The sequence below is a fragment of the Macrosteles quadrilineatus genome, unplaced genomic scaffold, assembly GCF_028750875.1.
Source record: "Macrosteles quadrilineatus isolate MER2022 unplaced genomic scaffold, UCM_ALF_1.0 Scaffold_20__1_contigs__length_2534061, whole genome shotgun sequence".
NCBI classification, from domain to species: Eukaryota; Metazoa; Arthropoda; class Insecta; order Hemiptera; family Cicadellidae; genus Macrosteles; species Macrosteles quadrilineatus.
Genome location: NW_026542613.1, coordinates 2411897 through 2430126, shown reverse-complemented (window position 1 = coordinate 2430126; position 18230 = coordinate 2411897). Strand labels below are relative to the sequence as shown.

General features: G+C 36.6%; 1 protein-coding gene across 1 annotated transcript in view; it reads left to right on the top strand.

Moving 5' to 3' along the window:
- The window catches only part of LOC129005348 (transcription initiation factor TFIID subunit 2-like), a 43355-nt gene extending 26202 nt beyond the window's left edge, over window positions 1–17153 (top strand). Inside the window, exons 12-24 of the mRNA XM_054434205.1 lie at window positions 539–663; window positions 1232–1353; window positions 6203–6297; window positions 6986–7136; window positions 8322–8462; window positions 9478–9671; window positions 10784–10995; window positions 11550–11659; window positions 12360–12475; window positions 12735–12885; window positions 14826–14987; window positions 15300–15440; window positions 16765–17153. Coding sequence (XP_054290180.1) covers window positions 539–663; window positions 1232–1353; window positions 6203–6297; window positions 6986–7136; window positions 8322–8462; window positions 9478–9671; window positions 10784–10995; window positions 11550–11659; window positions 12360–12475; window positions 12735–12885; window positions 14826–14987; window positions 15300–15440; window positions 16765–16953 — 1909 coding nt within the window. The 3' untranslated portion in view covers window positions 16954–17153. The remainder of the gene's footprint in view (window positions 1–538; window positions 664–1231; window positions 1354–6202; window positions 6298–6985; window positions 7137–8321; window positions 8463–9477; window positions 9672–10783; window positions 10996–11549; window positions 11660–12359; window positions 12476–12734; window positions 12886–14825; window positions 14988–15299; window positions 15441–16764) is intronic.
- The last annotated feature ends 1077 nt before the right edge of the window (window positions 17154–18230 follow it).

The window sequence follows — 18230 nt, the reverse complement described above, 5'->3', positions numbered from 1 at the left end:
TACTATCTAAATTATCATCAAATAATTTGTGATTCGGATTAACAATTTCTTTACAAATAACGAAGGGAGATTCATCGTAATCTATGTTCATTATCGGACAGAACTATCGCTCTGCCAGCCAGAGGCGCAAATAAATAATAGCCTAAAAAATAAATAAATTAGAAATCGTTTCTCTGATACATACCAGTTTTTATCAGAACAGCTATTGTCACTTATACACCCAAACACTTTTCTACATTCACATCTGCAATGGCGCCAAGTATTGATGCCTTAGACCACAGAAATCTTATCATACAATAAGATTCTTACTTGGCGCCGGCGGGATGAGCGATTTTCCCTCACACCGTTATAGGCTGCTTTGCAAGTCTAATCGTCATAAGGGATAGGAACCGGCTAAAATAATATGGAGGAAGTAAAGAAAAGAAAGCGCAGATTTTTATGTTGGACCAGCTTGGTTGCCTGTGACAAACCCCCATAATTTCCTTGGATTAATTATTAGCTCTGAATATGTACCTAACTGTTGTCAAACCATTGATAGGAACACGGTTGAGTTGGAAGTGAGACAGGACGCCACACAACAACGAGGGATACGCAAGTATGTCGGACCTCTGCTAGTCACAATACAGGAACTGGATGGAACATTCAAACACACACTGCAGATCGGTAAGTGACTACTGACACACCAGCTAGACGTAAAGTTAATCTAATACTCAAACAAATAGAGAATAAACAGAACAGATTGGATTACAAAATTTATAATATCCCCGTTTATTACCGTACTTAATTCCATGAAAGTAAATGCATTCTTATTTATTTTGGCTTAAAAACCACCCTGTTATTGTTTGTTAGCATTTAATTTAAAGTATTTTATTTACAAAAATCAAATGTTCTTGACGTGTTGGAGGATTATTGGAATTTCCTGTGCGTCGTTTGCTGGACTTAAGAAATTTCAGTAGTTCAATGTACAAATTTTACATTTTCTATTAAATGAACTGTAATCAAACGCCAACAAACTGCTTACAAATGCTGTTAAAAATAATGCTTAGGAAGTTTTTTGTAATATACAGTATTTATACAAATTGTTTTTTCCAACCTCGATCATTCATTGTATAGCAGTAAATTTTCTCGCCTCTGCAGGTCTGTATTCAACGATTACAGGCTGTAAAATAATAGCCCTCGCGTAAAACCATGTGTTTCTTGTATTGAATTGACAATTTGAATGTTTCATTAGAGGGGACTGTGGCCAAGGCTGATATCACGTGTCATTCTAAGAGCCGCAGAAATAAGAAGAAGAAGATCCCTCTGTGTACGGGCGAGGAGGTGGATATGGACCTGAGTGCCATGAAATCAGAAATCAGAAATCAGAAACGTTTTATTGTCCTTCAACATTTACAACAAATGCAATAGACAAAAGTCAAGAAAATTCAGCTATTACATAAACAGCCTATTTTTAGGCAAAACAAAACAAGCCTAAAAACAAGTCAAAATAGGCTATACTAATACATATGCTTACAAATAAAAAACAATGTGGAAATGTGAGGACATTAAAAGTTAACTTCGTCAACCTTAAAATATTCTTCTAAGTCATAAAAAGGATTTAAAAGTAACCAATCCTGAGCTCTTTTTTTAAATGACTTAAGGTCCAATTCTTTGGCATTGATGCTAAGCTTATTAAATAATCTTAATGAAATAACATGGTAACTATTTTTACATTTACTTAACCTACAATAAGGCACGTCTAATAGGAACTGATTACGTGTGTTGTGTGAATGGATATTAAACCTATAAACATGGGAACTAGTATTTTTCTTAACCCTAAGTAAACACATAAATATGTACAGATTAATCACAGTCAATATTCTACTTCTTATGAACAATGGTTTGCAATGCTCTTCAATTGGAGCTTTGTTTATTATTCTAACTACCTTCTTTTGGAGTATTAACACTTCACTTATGTGACTACTGTTTCCCCAAAGAATCAAGCCGTAGCTAATTATGGATTGGAAAAATGCAAAGTAGGCTACCCTTATGTAGGTTTCAGGTACAACACCCATAAGATTTCTAAGCAAACAGATTACTCTGGACAATCTTGCACAAACCAAATCTATCTGAGGAGACCAGCTTAAACATTTATCAATTTTTATTCCTAAAACTGTAATTACATTTTCATTGTTTACATCTTGTGACTCTACTGGAATGTTTTTAAGACTACACAATAGATTTTGAGTTTTATTCTTATTAAGACAAAGGCTATTAGCATTAAACCACATATAAGCTGAATCAGTTGTGAGCTCAGTTACTGACATAAGATCATAAAAGTTGGGATGAACACTCAAAAAATTGGTGTCGTCCGCAAACATGATGGTAGAGGATCTTTTAATATTGGCTGGTAGGTCATTGATGACTGTGATAAAAAGAAGGGGGCCTATAATCGAGCCTTGTGGCACACCTGAGCTAACTTTCAAGCAGCTTGACATCTTGCCTCCTGCATCAACGAATTGAGTTCTCTCTCTCAGGTATGAATCAAAAAACTTAAGCTGTATACCGCGGATGCCATAGTACTCCAGCTTAGTGATGAGTATGTTGTGATCAATACAGTCAAATGCTTTACTCAGATCACAAGCTGTGATCTGAGCAAAGCTCGACTCCTCAAAAGCTCTCAAAATCTTAGAAACAAGGTGGTCCAGGGCATCCACGGTAGACAAACTTTTACGAAAACCAAATTGAAAATTTGAAAAAATTTTGTTTGTGTCAAAAAAAGAACATACCTGAGGTTTGATGACAGCTTCAATGATCTTGCCAATTATAGGGACCAGAGAAATAGGACGATAATTTTTAATCTGTGATTTTTCCCCTTTTTTGAAAATTGGGATGACTCGAGAAATTTTTTGGGAGGTTGGGAAAACACCTTCTTTCAGACATAGGTTGATACAAAAGACAAGGGGCATTACTATTTCAAAGATAATGTGTTTAAGAATATTGCTTGTGAGACCATACACATCTTTGCTTTTTGAGGATTTCATTTTTGACACTGCACTGAGCACATCATCACATGACACTTCATTCCACTCAAGTTGGGTGCTGGGCCTCTTCACTTGCTGCAGGAAGTGATCCGCAGGCAGGGGACTCACAGGAATGCTGGCTCGAACATCGTTTACGGAGTCGATGAAGAATCTATTGAAGTCCTCGGCAGAATGGTTGTTGCTGACCTCCTTCTTCTCTCCAGAAACTCGCCTTACTATCGTCCACGCTGCTTGGCATTTGTTTGCTGATCGCTCAATGAAGTCAGCGTTTGCGGCTAATTTTGCTCTGTTCGCAACGTTTTTATAGAGGTTTCTTAGTTCTTTGTAGGCACTGTACGAGGCATCAGTTCTAAGGTTCATGTAGACAGTACGGTAAGCCATAACTGTTTCCTTAAGTTTCTTGAGGTCATCACTATACCAGGCCACTCCACTTTTAGGCCTATTGTCCTTACGTCCGGAAATCTTCTTTGCGGTTAGGTAACTAACAGGACAAGTTAAGTTGAAAATATCAATCAGCTTGTTAAAAAATAAATTGAAAGTCTCTTCAGCTGACTGATCGGCCGCACGGTTACTGTTCAGGATGTTAGGCCAGTTCACATTCCCCAGTTCAGCTTTAAAGTTGTTTAAGCACCTTGGGGAAAGACTGCGGTGCATAATTTCCTCAATATATGGTTTAGCAGCTTCTGATGCCGTTATTAGCCTCAACTCCAGGCCTTCGTGATCAGCTATGTCAGGGTGAACGATGTGTGTGGAGCAGGAGTTGGTCGGGACATTTGTAAAAATATTGTCCAGACAAGCTTTTTTGCGAGTAGGCTTGTCATTTAAGTAAACACAATCAAATTGCCTGAGTAGGTTAAGTAATCTTCTAACACTAGGCTGATCTCGGGTAACATCAAATCTTGAGTTTACATCGCCACCAATAACAATATTCATCTTCAATTTACTCAGGTGGATCAGTAGTAGCTCCAGATTATTCAGAAATATAAGTTCATCCCCTGCAGGAGAGTGATATATACAAACAATTATGATTTTAGGATTATCTAAAACTATTCCCACACATTCAAAGCTTATTTCATGACAAAAACATTCAATGTCCAACACTTGGAAGGTAGGCCTAGTAGGCTTGCTATTATTGGCGAATATTGCGACGCCACCTCTTATATGGGTTTTACGACAAAATATCGATGAAAGCTCATAACCCTCAACGATAACATAACCTGCCTCGTTTGGGTTCAACCAATGCTCGCTAAGGCAGAGAAAGTCATACTGATTACTCACAGCATGTAGGCCTAAGATGTTTTCCTTGGAATGTAACCCCTGCACATTAAGAAACAAGACATTAAGGTTATCATTTACTGGGTTTAGGCTATGTTTGCCCCAGTCTCGGCCGTGCGTTGAGAGTTTAAATTGCGCCTTGGAAGTTTGAATTCACTGATGAAAGTGTTTTCCGGCCAAAAGTCCTCACAAAAAATGCTATCCCATAGCGATTCTGGAACACCAACTTTGAAGGAGTTATAGGTTGGATACTTGGTATTCAGCTTTTCAACAACATAATCGCCACTTTTGAATGATGTAAGATGGTTTACGACATCGGCCTTTTCGACCGAAGGTTGAAGTCTCGAAACAAAAATAAATTTAGTCCTTTTCACTGCCTTCAGGTTAGAACTGTCATTACTGTTTGTCAACTTACCAGTGCCAGTTAATACTTTCCGGGTGGGCCTGCCATTTCCTTTAGGTTTAGTAGGCCTAACAGTTTCTTGAATCGTTAGTTCTGGCCTTCCATTTTCTAGGTTAGGATTAGACCTATTTTGCACGGTAGTTCTCTTCTTGTGCCTAACTGTCCTCCATGGGTTTCTGATGGAGTTAGAAGCACTCACTTCGGGGAAAGAGTCACTGGATATTACGTTATTTCCATTCACAGACGTCTTCTCAATATTCCAAACACAGGGTAATGGTTCACGGTCAAAATCTGCTTTCTTGGGGTTATCAACCGGCGTCATCATAACATTTATGGTAGAGGAACCATCTTCCCGATCTTGATTCGTCTGCTTCTGCTTGGAACTGGTTGAACGGGAGTTGTTCTGGAGAGATGGTTCTGTCGCAAGAGTCTTGCGAGTCATGGAGTGAGTATAAGGGGCAAAATTTTTATGGTTATTCAAATGAAATTAACAAATAATACCTGGCAATAGGCTATATTAAATAACCGCACCACAGCAAACCATTCGAGCTTTAATGGATTGGTGAATTCCATTTACCTAATTGGATTTTTATTAAAAAAATAACCACCTAAAATTTTCAGATATTTTTCGATAAAAAAAAAATTTTAATTTTTTTATGAGTGCTTCTGTTTACTATATAGGGAAGGTAATTTATTGAGTTTTTTATTAGAATGTTAATAGCTTAGTATGAAACAAACAAATTGACCAAATGTGGTATAAAATTTATAAATATCCATTAACAAGCAAACTACAATCATACTAATATTATAAATTCTCCATAAAAACAAAATAAAAATTTATAATTTACAGTTTTTTTTCTGTGACCATTAGGTGTACAACAGCGCTTCAATATAATAAATTATAAGTTTTCAAGCTCCAAGATAGTTTGAAATACAGGTACCAAACATAAAATTACAAAATTTTATGTTTTGGGGGTCAAAAATGGGAAAACCCAATGTTTACACCATAAAACCACTTTCTCGTAGTCCAATCATGCTAGTTAAGAGATTATTTATTATTTAAAAAAAATGTTTATTTTGCCTCCTACCCAAAATCTGTATCAAGATGTTCAAGATGTTTACGCATAGAGAATTACAGTAAATGTATGAGAGTGAGAATCTTTTACAAGAGGAAAAGATTCTCACTCGAAGAGCTACAGACTACCTTCTCCCAACTCACCATACAACTCAATACAGCAGGAAAGCCTACTTACATGGGACGAAAGGTCTTCAATAGTTTGCCCACCCACTTGAAGATCTTAAGAAATCAAGACTTGAAGAAGAAACTCAAAGACTGGCTAATGGATCAACCATTCTACTCTCTAAAGGAATTCTTTGTTCAAAATTATCAAGCAAGATAAAAATTCAAATAACAATCTATGTATGTGACACTATTGTATTTCTTAAAGAAATCTCAATAAAGAAAATTGATTGATTGATTGAAATGTGTTCCAGTGCCGATTCCCCTGTCCTGTGGATCCGCCTGGACCCTGAAATGACATTATTGAGGTCTACAGTGATAGAGCAGCCTGACTACCAGTGGCAGTACCAGCTTAGGTAAATACAACTACATTACTGGTGATTTTAATATTTTTTTATCATGGAGGAGTTTTGTGCAGTCTTCTGGAATACCTTCTGTGTTTTGTTACACAGTAGAACCTCAATAACAAGACTCAAACTTACTTACTGCCATGGCTCTTGGTACCAAAGGAGGTACTTCGCCTCGCCAACTCACTTCCTCCAGATTTCTCGATCCATTGCCTCCTCATGGGGATTATTAAATACGACTTAATATCAAGGTTTGCAATAACATGTGATAAGGAGTCAAACAAATACTAGGGGATTTGGAAATTGATGTGGTAGTTAGAATAAGGGCATAGGCCCTTCTTCTGGAGAATGCAGAAATTTATATTCTCCGGTTCATTTTATACAAACCACACTTTGTTTTGATATTTTTATTTTTCATGGTACAACTTTATTTGCAGCCTAACAAGGCAGCTGGTGGACTATTTCCTAACTTTTCTGTTAATTTCTCAAAATTATGTTTAGAGACCCCTTATTCTAGCTATCACCTCAAATAATTTCACTTATTGTCAAGGGTCTTTTTTATGATGTTCTTCTACTGTAATGTAGTTAGAGTGACGTAATTACCACGCCTCACTCTTGTCATGCCTTTTGTAAACTTAAGTAAATTTTGTTGAAAAATAAAGACCAATCTTGTTAATACATTTCCTGGCTATGGTAGGCACGAGCGAGACGTCACAGCTCAGTTGGAGGCCATCACAGCTCTAGAGAGATTTCCCACTCCTCCTTCTCGACTGGCTCTCACAGACACCATAGAGAACGACCAGACCTACGTACAAGTGCGGTGTCGGGCAGCTCACTGTCTAACCAAGGTAACTAATGCAGTATTACGGGGCTAGAAACATGTTTTTTTCCCCTAGAGTAAGAAATAATCAACTGGAGTCTAGAACATCGGCAGAACATTGTTTTGTTTTTAAAATTTACCTGTTGATTTTGCCGAAGAATAGTTACGGTTAAAGTTTTTTCCATCAATATTTAAATTATTTTTGTGTTATTATCGTATCAGCCTGTATGTTCCACTATAGTAATACCGTAATACTTAATACTTTAATCATTTACTTTGAAATGGTGACCATACAAATGTAGGTATTTTAAGCCAAGTATGAATGGAGATGAGTGTAGGATGAGTGGCGTGATTTTGTAGTCTTGTTAGTGACTAAGATCGACATATTCCTTAGACACAGCTGTTAATTAATAGCTCATACAGCCAATGGCAACTAAGAGACCTACAGTTTATTGTGGAATCCGAACCACATTTTTGTCTTGTAATTAACAAATTGGTCTAATTATCAGTATAGTAACATCAACATACGTATACCATTTATCAATATCAAAAAAATTATGATTATATATATATGTGAATTCATTATTGTCTTGGTGGAGTAACGTGTTGTTAAATAACTATAACAGTTGTTTGTTATTGTTATTTCTTTATTGTCCGTGGAAACAAGACAGAACTTGTTTTGGAAGCTAATTTAGGAAGGTAAAAACTTATAAAATTATTGTTTTGGTTGTATATAAATAAATACCAATCTGGTTATTTCTCTAAATTTTCTCTAGTCATTGCAATGTTGGCTTAAACCATTGACTATTGGATACTGAAGTAGACAGCCCATCTTTATGGACCAGCTGTCGCCAATTTGTTGTTCAAAAATTAATGAGCCAGTTACAGATTGTGCTAGTGTTTGAAATTGCATTTTTAAATTACTTGTTACTGAAATAGTTGACAGACATAAAAGATGAAATAGCTAATAAGTTGTCCTATCAGTGTGACTTTGTAGAAAAAGTTAACGTATTTGACTCAGTAATTTAAACATCAGCACACTGTCGGTGACACAATTCAACTACCTCCGTGTGTATTCTCAAACTCGCATTTAATTTTTCTAGTTCTATTAGGTTGAATCTAGTTTAGACTAGGTGTAATCTTTACTGTCACAATCAAATGTAGATTGTAAAGTTTGTTGTAGGCTTGACATCATTACACAGTGTAATTGTAGGTTGCCAACGCCATGGTGAGCACCTGGGCAGGACCCCCCGCTATGCTGGCAATATTCCGCAAACTCTACGGCTCCTTCTCCTGCCCTCACATCATCAAGCAGAACAACTTTCAGAACTTGCAGCATTACTACTTGCAAAAGGTGAAATTTATTATCAGTTTGTGTAAATTTTATGTTAACTAATCTGTGCTTAGTTTTGAAATAGATGCTACTTTAAACAGTTACAAGATGAATTTTTTTTTAAACTTGTAATATTATAAAGTTTGTTACATAATTTATCCACTTTATTGAGGCTACTATTTTACACTGACAGTATTATAAAACCCTGCTCATTGTAAAATTTATTCAGGACTAAATTTCTCTAGTTGAGTAGTTGCTCACTCATGTGCTTCAGTCAAAATCATAGTCTTCAATTACGGATGGACAAGACTGGATTTTAAGCTTGGGACGAGATTCTTTTTTCTAATCATATAGGCAAGACGAAATTATAGATCCCATTAATATCGGGAATTATTCGTCTGCATAGTTATACAATGGTTATTAGTCTAAAAATGTCACTATTAAAACAACAACTTAAGTAAAATAACCAATTATTTACTGTATAAAAAGGTGGATGGAAAAAGAGTGTACAAAATAACAAAAGCTTGGAAGTAGTTATGAAAATGTAAAATAAAAAAAATAAAATAAGACATCTTTAATGTAAAACTTTTACATGCACACCACAACTAACTGTATCACAACAAAAACAGTCTGTAAGAAACAAAACAAATTGTACTAGCTTGTATGGTTCAACTTCTAATCTTACTGATAATTATATACAGTAAAACCTATCCAATATAGACAAGACCAGGGTCATAATGGATTACGAATTATCGGATAAACGAATTATCAGATAAACAGATTTTGGTGATGTACACAGTTAAAAAACGCCTAGAGAACGTCTCTGCAATACCCGCAATACAGGAGCATTGTTGTTGCGCTCCATTTGCAAATGGGTTCTTATTTTTTTTCTTTTATCAATCTCGTCTCAAAAAAGTCTCGGGTCAAAGTCAATCTTGCTCTCACTAACAAAATTGTTTTAATCCCGCAAATTTCTCAAGACCCTTCCATCTATATGTTAATTTTGTTTACAGTCTAATGTTATTTGTTTTGACAGACTATCCCAGTGGCGATGGCTGGCCTCCGCAACAGTCACGGCATCTGTCCGCAGGAGGTTATCCGCTTCCTGCTGGATCTGTTCAAGTACAATGACAACAGCAAGAACAGATTCTCGGACAACTACTACAGAGCCGCTCTGATAGAGGCGCTGGGGGCGTCTGTCACTCCGGTCATCTCAGTGGTACAGCAAGGGTGAGTGTCACAGAGCAAACCACTTGTTTTACTTCTCAGTTTCTTATTCATCCTCCCATGCATCTTTGTTTCTCCTTTCATCTCCTTTGAATCTTGGTTTCTCCTTCATCCTCCATTGTATCTTTTTCCTTCTTTCTTCTCCCTCAATTCCTTTTTTCACATCTTATTTGTCCCAGCATCTTGGTTTCTCCTTTTATCCTCCCTATCATCTTTGTTTCTCCTCTCTTCTCCCTTATTTTTGATTACACCTTTATTTTCCTTCACGTCTTACTTTTTCCTTCATTCTCCGTTGCATCTCAGCCCCCGCATCTTGGTTTCTTCTTCTTTTTCCCTTACACCTCAGTTTCCTCCTACCTTGCATTTTGCAAACATGAAACAACAGCAAATAGACAATAGACAATAATCTTTATTGACATGTTCGTTGAGAACAGTACAAATCATGATGGATCAATTTTGCAGGTGAGTCTCAGCACACAACATGTGCACATAGACCCGATTAGCTGTGAATAAATCAGGTTTTTACAGATTCAAAGATGCATCATGTCAAATTGTGTAATTCAATTGGATGAAACAAAAGTATACTAATGAAATCATTAATTTTATTTGATATTTAATAGACAAATTTATGTTGTTAGCCTCCGGATCACTGGTATAGTAAATAAATAATGGTTTTAATACCTTTTACCGTCAAAATTATCCCTAGTAGTCTAAAGACTTCAGCAGTTTCATTCCCAAGGGGAACGTCTTCAGGCTGTGAAGGACATAAAATTTCATTCCAGAGGAAGTCGTCAAAGTTGCAGTTGTCCTCCGTTGCGTATCTTGTTTCCCGGTACCAGGTTTTTGTAATGCTAATTTGTTTTGTTTGTGCATTTGTTAGTGATTTGTATAAATGTGACTGATGGATTTTTTAACTTTGACGACTTTCTCTGGAATGAAATTTGATGTCCTTCACAGCCTGAAGAAGGTCCCCTTTGGGAATGAAACTGCTGAAGTCTTTAGACTAATAGGGATGACTTTGAGAGTATAATATTTAAACCATTATTTATTAAGAAACATTTATAGCAAGTTAGCAAGCATATAATTTTTTTCCTCACTAATCACTACATTTCCAGTACGGAGATAACTGCGGAGTCGCTGTCAGCCGACACCAAGCTGGTGTTGGAAGAGATCACGAGGAACCTGAACCTAGAGAAGCTACTTCCCTGCTACAAACTGACCGTGACACAGGCTTGTCTACGAGCCATACGCAAGCTGCAGAAGTTCGGCCACCTGCCTAGCATCCCCACGCTCTTCCGCACCTATGCCGCCTACGGACAGTTTGTAGGTCTGTGTTACTAGTTCTACGGATGAAGATATAGTTGAAAGGTTCACCAATCAGGCGACTACAAAATGTTGAAATCAATCAATTGCAATTTAACAATTTAAATTTTGTTTATTTTGAAGATAACACATAGAACATACTTCACTCTAACTTCTTTCATTCATTTTTTTTCTCGGTTTGTAGAACTATCGTAAATAATCAAAGTCAAAACAGCATGGGTGGTTCAAATAACATTTTTTGTGGTTGGAGTTTGACCATTAACTAAAGACGACTGGATTTTAACAAATTCAATGCACTAAAACGGCTCTTGTCAAACATTGTATTGTATTGTACAAGCTATAATTTGACTGTTCAAGATGAGTTAAATGCTCACATTGTAAGAGCACTGTTATTTCTTTAGCTTCAAAGTGTTTTTAACAGTAAAGTTGTGCAATCAAAAGGGAATCTTTCAAATGGTTGATCCCTTCATTACCTACCAAACTTTCCCCATTACTCAGATGTTTTACTGTTCCAATTGTGTTTGAACTATCCTTATTATGTTTACTGTGTTGTGACAGATGTGAGACTGACTGCACTAGAGATGCTGGTGGATTTCACAGGCCTGGATGGAAAGTGGTCAGACCTTGAGTATCTGCTGGACATTGCAGAGGAAGATCCTGACCCTGCAGTAAGTCTGTCCCCCTCCCTCCCCTCACTTCTCCCACAGATCTGTCTCGTAAATAAATTAATGTTTCAACTAGACAGCACTCCTCCGACGCATATCAGTTTTGTCAATCAAACTAATCTTATCTACAACTAAAACTTCATTTGTTCAAAATATTAAAGTAAATCTTAAAATTAGTGCTGGATGCAATATTTGTTGGCCCTTAGGTACTTTGTTGTACAATGTGGATCTGAACTAAAAGAAACCACTCAAAATTTTAAGGTGTTTTTTTCTTTGTAAAGTGAAGTGTAGAACCATCCTCTTCTACTCGCCTTCTATAACATACATTGGCTCACTTACAGGCCATCAACTCAAAAGTGAAGGTAACATAACATTTAGTAACAGAGGAAAACTTTTGTACCACCAGATTTATAAGGCAAGAGTTTTCTGTAGATAGGCCAGCCAAGTAATTATGTCACTATCTATATTGTGGGTTTACATTAGTCTTTGAAGTACAACATACTTCATTGACAAACTTGCAATTTCAATATGTAAACAGAGTTCAGTGTTTTGAAACCACATCTGTTGAAATTTGAATCTGTTCATGATGCTCAAAATTATGGAACGCTGAAGTCCGGGATAGCAAAATGAACAGCTTTATTCAGTTAAAAGAAACATTATGTAGAGAGTTTCCCCTAGTTGAATGTGTGTTTGTGATGTGCAGGTGAGGTTCGGACTGGTGCGGCTGTTGTGTGACAATCCTCCCTTCCACCATGCGACATCTCACCGTCACAGACTTGACAGGGAGGATCTGGTACACAGACTGTGGAATCTTTTCAAGTAAGCTTCTCAACTTTACGATATACATTTGTTGACCTTTCAATAAGCATTATGCTTCACTTGACACTAGTATAGAGGACAAATTTTTATTTTTAGACTTTTAGTTTCATGTTGAAATACATAAATTACCAAAAACCAGAAATATATACAAAAATTGTAAAAAAATTCCCATGTCAATGGTTTAGTAACCAAACACTGATTGTCGATGAGTGATTTTTTTGTCTCATAGAGCGATAAATCATTTGCGATTATTTTGCAGCTGTATGCTGTCTCATGACACCCGGATGAGATGCTCCTTGGTAGACTTGTACTTTGTTCTGTATGGCAAACGGAAACCTACCAGCCTGCCCATACCAGAGCTGGCGGCTCTTCTCAAACCACAGAAAGTTGAAACTTTCATGGACACTGAGGTAAGTATTTATTTTTGTGAATTTTGAGTTTTTTTCTATGTAAGTTGAAGTAGGTAACTTGTAGATTAGAGAGGATTTGTTTAACATTTAATGGTACTGATTTTACGTTTGTAAATATTGTTACTAGAATGGTCAATATTTCACGCCAGTAATTTAATTAAGAGTCTTGTATTCCGGACAAGAAATCAAGAAATTGTACAGGGTGTCTACCAATCGGGAAATCCGGGAAAACCGGGAATTGTACTTAAATTTTTACTGGCCATGAAATGTATGGGAATTGTCCTTAAATGCCAGACAATGTTCTTAAATTTTTAATGGATTATTCATAATTTTATTGATCGCTAGTTGGTTAGGAGCACATAAAAGGTTTATCAGATGTTTGTTTACATTTTCATAATTTATTACTAGAGTAATTATGCAATAAAAATCCCATTAACAATCTCAAACCCATTAATATTTTATCACGACAATCAAGTGTCAAGTCAAGTACTTCCAAGAACTGTTGACTCAGCAGCTAGCTCATAAAAGTTGTATCACTTTTATTCCTTTACAACTTCTTTTTTTATTACTAGGGTAATTATTATTAGATCCCAAACCTATTTTATCGTGAAAATAATAGCTTTATAATGGCTGTTAAATTTCACTTCTTACTTGTACTTTCGGCTCAAAGATTCAATTTGCCGCGGCCAGTGCCTAGTGCCATAAAACTTTTTATGGTTTCATATTAAACATGTAAATAATCTACAGTCTTATTTTGTAAGTTAACCCCTTTTTTATGGACATTTTATCTTTCAATTGATAAAACCACAAGCATTGTTGTTTGCATTAATGTTTTATCACTATGTAGGCCTGCTTGGTTTCAAATTATGTCATTGCATTTTCTGTATCTTTGTCTTATATTGTTGGCTATTCAGGTTTCAATGTTTTTTGTTTCCCATATATTTATTTATATATTGAGTTGTATGCTTTAAGCAATAAAAATCTTATGAACTAGAATGATGATAGTAACTTTGCTGCTATTATAACCTGTTTGTTACTCAGTTTATATAGGCCCTCCTAAATAATTAGGTTTAGGCCTGGGTATTTTGATTCTTGAAAGAGCTGTAAAATATATTAAGAAAATGTAATTGAGCCTAAGATAAACAACTAATGATTGCTATGTGTCGATATTAACTTTACAAATGAAAATACAATAATCTTACTCTGTGCTTATTGCTTATTAATAGCCGCTTACCATACCTTGATTTTGTACTAAGAATTGAGTAACAATATGCATTAAAGATTTTTTTTCAAAAGTAGTCGAGAACCTAAAAGTGCCAGGGCGAATCATGCCAGATTAATCCGCCTGGATCGGATAAGCTATGTTATGAAGTTTACGTGACGGATGGAGATATTTGTCGCTATCGCAGGAGACAATGATTGTGTTTCTCTGTTACACTATAAAAGCTTTACCTAAAGTATAGGTAGGCCTATGTTTGTTTACTTTAAATAAATTTATATTTTGTAATTTTTAACTGTTATCTATTATTATTTACTTTTCTCTCTGGTACAACTACAGTGAATAACAAGATTAATACAGTTTGACAAATCAGGAAAATTATTCGGTAGGCCTAATGACACCGACAAAGGTTACGGCAAAGTGTCCTTAAATGTACGGGAACTGTCCATGAATTTTTTATCCAGAATGTAGTAGACACCCTGTTGTATTTAAATTTACTGCAATATTTAGCTGCCAAGATGGCTTTGGAATGAAGAGCTAGCTTACATGTAGAGTGAGTGATTCCTCACTAGAAAACAAATGTATATACACACAAGAAACATTTCATGGCCACTGACCTTTTTGTCAATGACAAAAGAGAAGAAGATGGCAATGTGTATGTTACTCATTGTTTGAAGCCAACCGATGTTATACTTGATGTGACGTGTGTTGTGTGTGACAGGTGCCGCTGTTGAGGCCGGAGCCAGTAGAGGTGGCCGGTGGAGGGGGAGGGGTGAAGCGCAAGGCAGAAGTAGAGCTAGAGGTGGTGACAGCTGATGACCTAGGTGTCGCCACTGTTGAGGTGATTGACGGCGACGACACTAACAAGTCGTCCAGAGCCAAGGTAACCACTTGCACAATGTTCTATAGTTTATTGAATCTGTATTTGTGTTGTGTTTGAATTTAGATTAAAAGAATTAAAAACAATAAGTTTTATCATCAGCATTAGAGGCTGTCAAGACGTGTTGTGTGTTGTCATTTTGAGATGCAGCAAATAGATGCTAATGGATAGCATATAGGAAGCTGACCTACTGCTCGGCCCACAAAGTGCTCAAGCTGGGAGAGCCTCGGTACCTCAGCAAGGTATGTGTGACTAATTCCAACTAAAAGCACAATCCTGTTGTAACAATAACAGTAATGTTTGATGTTGTTGCAGGTGGAGGGGAGTACCACAGAGACGGAGGTCAAGACGGAATACTACTCTGACAACTCGGCCTCTCTGCCAGGAATATCAGGCACTGGTGGACCTCGCGAGTTTGAGCCTGGAATGTTCAACAAGACAACAGACCTGTCCAAGGTGAGTTGAAGTACACATCCGATTCTCATATTAAAGCTGTAACCTCTAAACAAATTAACATACTGTAGTTGAATAAAGCCAATGACAGATTTTGCTGATGTCAATTATTAATTTCTGTTGAATCTAATTTTCTTAAACCAAGCCAAACTGAAATTATGACTAACTCGTAAACTATAGCGTTTTTAAATTCACATTGACGATCATAGAATAAAAAAGGAGAACATTTTATTTCACTAGCACACTTACTTGGTCAGTGTCGAATTTGGTGGCAATTTGTTGGCTCATTCAATTGTGTTTTTGTTTTTTTTTAACTCTCTACGGCTAGTCCATATAGGATTTTCCAAATTTGATATATATATGGGATGTTCATTCTGATATCAAAAATAAATTATGTAACCCGAAAGTCTATAGGGTTACCAGTTGTATATTGGACAGGATATTTCACCTATTCATTTGCGTTGCCTTGCTCCTTTCACAGACAAAACAGTCCTTTTATCTGCTTACTATGCGGTGGTGTTTCCCTATTTCATTTGTCATACGCCGTCACTATCTGGGGGTAACAACAAAGCACATCTTTGCGCTCCAGAAGAATACTGTACGGGTCGTTGCTTGCATTGTAGATCAGCTTTTGTCAAGCATTTACCTTTTAAATACCATAATATTTTTAAAACAAAGCCATAGTTATTTTAAACCTTTATACTTTGTACTCTTTTTCAATGAAATGGCGACCATACAAAGTAGGTATTTTAAGCCAAGTATGAATGGAGATGAGTGTAGGGTGAGTGGTGCCCTATGCTTATTTTTATTGTTCGGTGATAGTGAACCATCATAAGAGTAATGTCGTTTAAAAGTAACAGTTATGCATAGTTACTTTTTGATGGTAAAAATAATGAAGTACAGTAGACTCCCTCTTATCCGGACACCTTTTAACTGGACATCGGTTTAATCGGACTACACTCGGTGGAAATGGCATCTCTTTAACCGGACAATTTTTATCAGCACATCGGTTTAACCGGACTAGAGGCTGGAAGTAGGCGGTACTGAAACGACTGTACTCGTGGGAAAGATATGAGCCCAGTGATCACGTGTCTAAATACAATGCTCTCCTAAATTTAAGTCAAATACGCATTTAAACGGTCCGTTTTAATGAGGGTTTGGGTAAGTCGGTTTAACCGGAAAACCCGTCATCTGGCCTGTCTCGGTCCCGAGGAGTCCGGATAAGAGGGAGTCTACTGTAAATTTATTTTTAAGATCAGCCATTATAGATGTCACTTGTACCTGTTGAGTAAACACTGAATTTATATCATACGTTAAATGTTTCCAGCTGAAGAAAAAGAAGAAAGACCGCAAGAAGCATAAACATAAACACAAGCACAAGCACGACCACAAGCATGGAAAGGAGAAGGACAAGAAGGATCTGGGAAAACTGAAGATCAAAGAAGAAACTCTGAGTTCAGTGAGTTCCAGTCCGAGTCCTCCTGCGAGCTCGGCCAGTCGCGAGTTCACATTCTGAGCTCGGCCAGTCGCGAGTTCACATTCTGAGCTCTCAGTTGACGAGTGGTCTCATGTAAACAATGTACAGGTCCAAAGTGAATATTCGTCTGGTGTGGATGGTGTGTGTTTTGTAGTGAATTGTATTAAAGAGAAGTATTTTTATAAATTATCAATGTTCAAAAAAATGTTTGGACAATTAAAAATTATGGGAGATTGTTACTTGATTAAATCCTTCCTTGAACTTCCCTTCAACAGTAGAACTCCGCTAATACAGCTGGTCTGACTTTGCCATATCCTATTAAAGACAATGTTATCGTGGTAATATCGTTACTATTTTCCATGGTCGTGTGAAGATCATCACTGTCTCCCGTAACCGCGGGTAAAATATTGTATATCTCCTCGATCACGGAACCATTATCAAAGTTTTTCGCGATCATGGAAACATTTACGTCATTCTCCCCGAATGTTCAAAATATTGAATGTCTCCATTACCATCGTCTTCCGCGATTGTGCACGTTCAATAAGTGTCTGTTAAACAATTAGTTTGGTCATTTAATATGCTCCTTGGATAATCCAAGGGAACTTTTCAAGGGGAAACTTTTCACTGTTCCGACCATGTTCTTGATCCCTGGGTGATGGAATAGCAGTTGTACTGTATATTAAATTTGTACTAGGGGAAACCCGTCGAAATTGACGGTTACTTTCAAGGCTTACGTTAATTCATCTAACTGCGATAAATTGGGTGAAATATACATATTTTGAGCATTTAGCATTGTTTAAAGGGTAGTAAGTGTGAAAACAATAATGATTTTAATTGCGTTAGTTGCCAAATTTGGTTGATCATTCAATGATTAAAATATTTCCCATACCGTACGTCATTTGACTCATCGGAGTTATTATTAGTATGTTATATGATATCTCTTCCTTTGGAAGAACCTTTAAATTAATAGTATTAAAATCGTATTGGTGGGTCTTTTGTAGTTAAACATTTCTGTGATTTCATCAGTGTAATATGATTTTATTTGAAAAGAAAATATTTTTTGGGAAGAAATGTTCTAACTTCAAAGGGAGGTATGTCCGTTACAGTGTAAGTTTGATTTTTCCTTCGTCACGTCGCGTCAGTTCATATCGTACTTCTGTGCCAATGAATGAACCCTCTAGCATAGTTATGAGAAATTTATTGTGGGGTTACTGTTAAAGCTGGAATTCCTTGACATGGGGGATGTCAGTTAGTTGTCTCAGCCTTATCAATAACATAAAGTTGTCAATATAATCTCTCTACGGAATGATAGGTGT